Source organism: Musa acuminata, chromosome BXJ1-1 (assembly GCF_036884655.1).
Source record: "Musa acuminata AAA Group cultivar baxijiao chromosome BXJ1-1, Cavendish_Baxijiao_AAA, whole genome shotgun sequence".
NCBI classification, from domain to species: Eukaryota; Viridiplantae; Streptophyta; class Magnoliopsida; order Zingiberales; family Musaceae; genus Musa; species Musa acuminata.
Window position 1 is genome coordinate 18,744,966 of NC_088327.1, and position 6,000 is coordinate 18,750,965.

A 6,000-nucleotide genomic window follows, 5' to 3' on the forward strand; every position below is an offset into this window, starting at 1 on the left:
TCATATCAATGAAAGTATAAATAATATACATATATTACCATCATTTAAAGATTTTTTTAATAATATTTATGCTTAAGAAATATGATATATGACATATGCTCATGTTATCGATTTTAAAGTTGAATTACATGATTTCAAACATGTTATGCACAAAATTCCTCGAAATACTAATGGAAGCATACAGAATTATTAGTACATTTTGCAATGAAAATGTATGATCCTTTAGCTTAATAAGTCTAAATATGTCAGTGGACTTAGAGTATGAAGTATAGTCATAATAATAAACATATACGTGGTGTTTAAAAAAGATATTTATATTATATTAAATCATAAGTGATTCTTAAGACTTGAATGAGTTTTATCATCTTTAAAGTAGAAAGTTTAAATTTTGAATATCATAGTAGAGAATAATAAGTTACTTAAGTATAGATGAAACAATGTGTTATACTAAAATTATTAAGAATAATAAGTGAGAACGAGTAATGAATTTAGATTTATGTCATTCTTGTCAAACCAAATTATGCTCAAATTGGATTATTTTAACACTAGAATTATGTTATGAAAAGAAAAAACTTGAGATGAGGCTTAATGTGATTGAACCCATGACCTCTTGGCTACCTCTTAAGCAACTTTAAAGCAAACACCTCTTTAGTTTAGCCTTGGCTTCCTCATCCACCTCGTAACTAATGAAACCTATCCCTCCTGCATCAACATATCTCTCGGCCTCTTCACATCTTCTTTGAAGCTAAAAAGACCCCAACTTTAAGAAAGATTAAGGTAAGAAAACCAAACTCTTCCCTCTAGCTTTACCCAAGTTTCGTTTCACAAATTATAGGTTGATAATTTTGAATGCTTTTGAGTAATATAGGCTTTAAATTAATATATAATTTTTTGATATATTTTGTATGAATTTTTTATGGTTCTAATGTCTCAATATGACTTTAATTTGGGATTGGTACATAGAGTTATTGGTGATCCAATCTTAGGTACTTAGAAACTCTTATTTTTTTATGAAGGAGTTCTATTCAAGCTGAATTAATTTCCTTAGGGATATAATTGCATCATGTACTTTTGATATATTTTAAAAGACTTTTTTAAAGGAATATCACTTCGCACTTAAGATATGAGGATTATAAGTTTATAAAGTTTCAACCTAGTTTCAGCATAACATAATATGTTATATTAGTTGAAATGGGAGGGTATTTTATCTCCTACTAGTTTTATTTTAAGTTAAAAATTGATGTATGTTTCGTTTTGTCTCTTATATTCCTATAAAATTTATTATGATCTAAGATGGTTTAGTCAATATTTACAGTAAAACTAAATTAGTTTACTAAACTGTACAATTGGTTGATTGATAACAATTATGTCATGGATTATAAGTTGAATTATTAGTAAATTAATGATAAAACTTAAATGAATTTATAGGTTGTGTATAGCCTAATTCAGAAAGGATTCTACTAAATTTTTGCTACAAATTATTGTTTACATTAAGAATTATAAGTGAATTAATACATTATGTTTTTTATTTGGATGACACTATATTCTAATTTGATATATTTTTAATAATAAGATTGTCATGAGCTTAACGAAAGTTTGAAAGTATGTTTTAAATGAGATAATTGCCATGAGATAGCTCTAAGCATATGATGTTAATATATGGATTGCATAAGAAGAAACGCATATAAATCGAATTAAAATTAATTGACATGCATGAATATATGTAAATAACGTACGATATGGGATTGTACGTATATATTATTATGCGCAATATAAGAGTGCATGAATATATGCACTCTCATATTATATGTGATAACATATATGTATATTTTTACATCGTACATCATAACATATATGTGTATCACATGTCATATAATAGATAAAGTTTTTAAATAAAAATTATAAATTAAGTCTTTATGAGATATAATAGATAATCTCCCCATGATAGACCAAGCACCTCATATAAGGTTTCTAAAAGCATTAGATTCAAAGACAAAACAAAAATGGAAGAGATATCTCTGGTCATATCCAAAATCAATGAGATAAATTTCATAGTCTAAGAATAGTGGATTTCATAATAGTCAATGAGGAGGCAATGAGATAAACAATCAACCAAATAGAAATACCGTGGGTATAATAGAGGAGAGATACATCACAAAAAAAAAAATTTCCTGATATAATTTGTACTTGGAAATGATTCCCCATAGCACGAGGAAGAGGAAAGGAGCAACGAGGTTGTCGGACGCTTGGCTAATCATGTAGGTGGAGGTTCAAAGGCCTAAGGAGAATAGGCATCGGAGTTATCTGCATCACATTCGCTTGGTTTCAAAAGGTCGATATCTAATGGAACTATACTTTTTTATAATAATAAATATTAATAATTTTAACATATAATAATAATTTTATTCTTAAATTATCTTTTTGACTTTTCTGAAATCATATTACCTCCAACGAATCTCAAACTTGTACATTCCAACATACGAGGCACTAACACCTTACGGATACAACAGTGAATCTTAAAAAAAAAGTAAAAAGACAACGTGGCACAAACGACATAGCAATAAGAAAGGGATACATATCTTAATCTATAATTATTTCATGATAAATTAAGTAATTTATTTATAATATGACAAAATGTCATTCAAATCTGATGACAAGTTTACAATAGATCAGTGAAAATTATCATTTAAAAAAACGATGGTAGAGATCCGAGAAACAAATTAAGAGTCATAATTAAAATCAAGGTTCCTACAAAAGAAGGGAAGGAAAAATCCCTCTATTGATACAATCTAAAGGTCAAAATCTGGTAAAAGAATCTAAGCTCTCACAATTAATTCCATCTCAAGTCAGTTGACTGGCAATAAGAAGCCAACAATATCTTTAGACTTCTGAAGTGCGGCTTTCCATTTGAGAACTACTCCAGCCAGAAAGTGTTTTCATGGAACTCTGACCTGAGGATGTCTCTGAGAAGATGCATATGCATTTGGTGTTCTGGTCATCTGCAAGAACTTGGAGTGCCCTCGGAATGGGAGCCACTTCAACTTCAAGTGCACCCTCCAGAATCTGAACAACCTGTGCCATTGATGGCCTGTGAGCTTCATCATCCTGAATACACCAGCAAGCTACTTTGCATGCTCTCTCAAGCTCTCTCAAGTCGGCATTTGCATTAAGCCTTGGATCCAACAAGCTAAGAACATTGCCTTCGATGACTTCTCTGGCTGCTAACACAGGGAAGTAGGGACTGTCTTCCCCTGGCTGTTCCCTGTTTCTTCTACCAGATACCAGTTCTAAGAGTGTCATTCCGTAGCTGTAGGTATCAGCTTTGGGGGTGATGGCCTCGCCGGAGATCCATTCCGGAGCAAGATAGCCTACGGTTCCTCTCATTGTCGTCAGAACTTTGCTGAAGTCTCTGCCCACAAGCTTGGCCAGGCCGAAGTCGGCCAGCTTTGGATGGAAGGATTCGTCCAAGAGTATGTTCTCTGGCTTTACATCGCAATGTATGATGCAGTCCCTGCATTGCTCATGGAGATAAGCCAGTCCTCGAGCAGTTCCGATGGCGATGTTGTACCTCGTGTTCCAGTCGATCGCCGGAGAACCTCTCCGGAAGAGATGTTCGTTTAGGGAACCCTTCGTCATGTAATCGTAGACCAGCAACCTATTGTTACCTTCGGAGCAGAATCCACGAAGTCGAACCAGGTTGACATGCTGAATCATTCCAAGAGTGCTCACCTCGCTTCGGAATTGCTTCTCTCCCTGACGGTGAAGGCCTCTGAGCTTCTTCACAGCTATGGAAGTGGAATCAGGGAGCGTCCCTTTGTACACTGAACCAAAGCCTCCCCCGCCCAATCTCTCCGAGAAGTTCCGGGTCATTCGTTGCAGGTCACCGTACCTGAAGACCACCAGATTCCCCTCTGCTTCTTCATTAGATCCATGTCTTCTTCTCCGACGACGCACCAGGAAGATCGCCAAGGCAAAAGCCAATAGAGCCAAAACGATGGCAACGCCGACCACCACAAACTTGAGAGCTGTTCTTTTCTTGATTCTGGGTTGTCTTGGCAGCTCGGAAGCAGCTAAACGAACATACAGTGTTTCTCCGACGTATCCATCCGACGGCTCTTGGAGATTCAGCAAACCACCGTACCAGACCGAACACCAACCATTATAGTAGTAGAAAGCAGTACATGAACAGTTATCCAAGCAAAACAGCTCACACTCCTCAGCACTGGCAGCCGCCGTCGCGTGGGGATCATCGGGCAATCGGGTGCTCGAGACAGCCAAGAACCAGTCCTTGGTCCCATCAGCCGAGCCATAGTTGCCGCACTGCAACGGGGTGTTTCTTGCACATCCCTGGCTTCGATCGCCCAATTTCCAGTCACCGGGAGACTTCTTGCCGAACCCTTCAACGCAGTTGCAGAACGGCAAGCCATTCTCGTTGCAGCTGCCGAAAGGCCCACAGACAGCGAAGACATCGCACTGCTGCTTGGGCAGAGACAAGAACTGGATCCAGTCCTGGACTGCTTCCACCCAAGCAAGCTGCTTGAGCTGGCCGGAGACATCTATTACAGTTCTGGTAATCATATCACCCCTGAGTTGGTAGACGAAGTAGTTCGTGGTGGAGTTGGAGAAGAACTCGACAGAAACGTTGACGACGGTCGGGTTCTCGCGGTAGGCCGTCATCTCCGGGATCGAGCTAAAGAAGTGGCCGTTCCAAGGCCCTGTGCTCCAGTACTGCTCAGACATGTTCCAAAGCAAAATGACTTGGCGTATACCGGTGGGATCCAACTCCAAGGAGAAGAGTCCAGCAGCAGGATCATCGGAGTTCCTCCATGAAGTGAGGACGTGGCCCTTCCGGGTCACCTTGTTCAGAACAAACTCTGCCCCAGGGAGCCATGTATCGGTCGGGTGATCAAAGCTCTGCCACAGGAGCTTGGATGGATCCGACCGGTCTCTCAAAACCAGGTTTCCAGAGTCCAAGATCTCAGCAACCGTGGAGTTGGAGGCCAGGGAGGTGATGTTAGTGGACCAGAGTAGCTGTGTACGAGACTGGCTGAGGAGGACTAAGTTGCCATCATCGGAGATCTTGAGTTGCGCTGCAGCCGGGTCAGGTATGGGAGTGTCTCTGTTTGCCACCCAGATGGAAGTAAGCTTTGGTACCTTGTTGAACCAGATGCCGATGTAGTATCTGTTGGGGGTCCCTTTACCAGATTGGAAAAAGCCTAGCGCGAAGTCACCACCTGCGGAGGTGATGGTCTGGTTTCCAGAGAGAGAGTAATTGGAAGAGATATAATTGACTGCAGAGGAGGGAATGACACTGAAGCAGATGAAGATGAAGAAGAGGAGGGTGGAGGAGAAGTTTGGGCAGCGAGAATACAAGGAGAGATCGCCTTGAGTAGCCATGAGAGAGATAATAGAGAGAAGGAAATGCTTGTTTATTCTTTTGAACATAGAAGAGAGAGAGAGAGAGAGAGAGAGAGAGAGGCTGCTTAAAACATGGGAATTTGGAGAAGAGAGCATCATCGGTCAATGTTTGTGCTTAGCAAGGAACAGTGGGGAACTTCGGTGTGATAAGGTGTGTAAGAAGAAAGATGGAGCCGTGTAGAAGCCTACGTTTCGGCTGCCTATACTTTTCAGACGAAAAGAAACATTTTACGCTCTCATTACTTTTGGTTTCACACTCATCAAAGATTAGTAAATAATAAAAAGAGATTAGTAAGATATACTATCATAGGACGCACGAGTGTCCATATGATATCAATAAGATATTTGTATGTGCAATAATATATATATATATATATATTAGAGAGAGAGAGAGAGAGAGAGAGAGAAAGGTTAGTTATGCTGAAGAAAACACACACATCAACTGATTATGATGGATGGATGGTACTTAAATGTTAGTTAAGGCTTCACCACAATCGACCGATGGAATATCGGTCAACAAACATTAGTCATTTTTCAGTCATAGATGGCCTGAGAGTATCCTCCATCGGTATCATGTTAGAC

The 6,000-nt window shown here is 38.9% G+C and overlaps 1 protein-coding gene across 1 annotated transcript; it reads right to left on the reverse strand.

Annotated features, from left to right (window-relative positions):
• Nucleotides 1–2,707: 2,707 nt before the first annotated feature.
• Nucleotides 2,708–5,567, reverse strand: LOC135676681 (G-type lectin S-receptor-like serine/threonine-protein kinase At2g19130). Its single transcript, XM_065188128.1, has one exon. It carries the CDS (start codon nucleotides 5,515–5,517, stop codon nucleotides 2,881–2,883), a length of 2,637 nt encoding a protein of 878 aa, XP_065044200.1. The 5' UTR covers nucleotides 5,518–5,567; the 3' UTR covers nucleotides 2,708–2,880.
• Nucleotides 5,568–6,000: the final 433 nt, after the last annotated feature.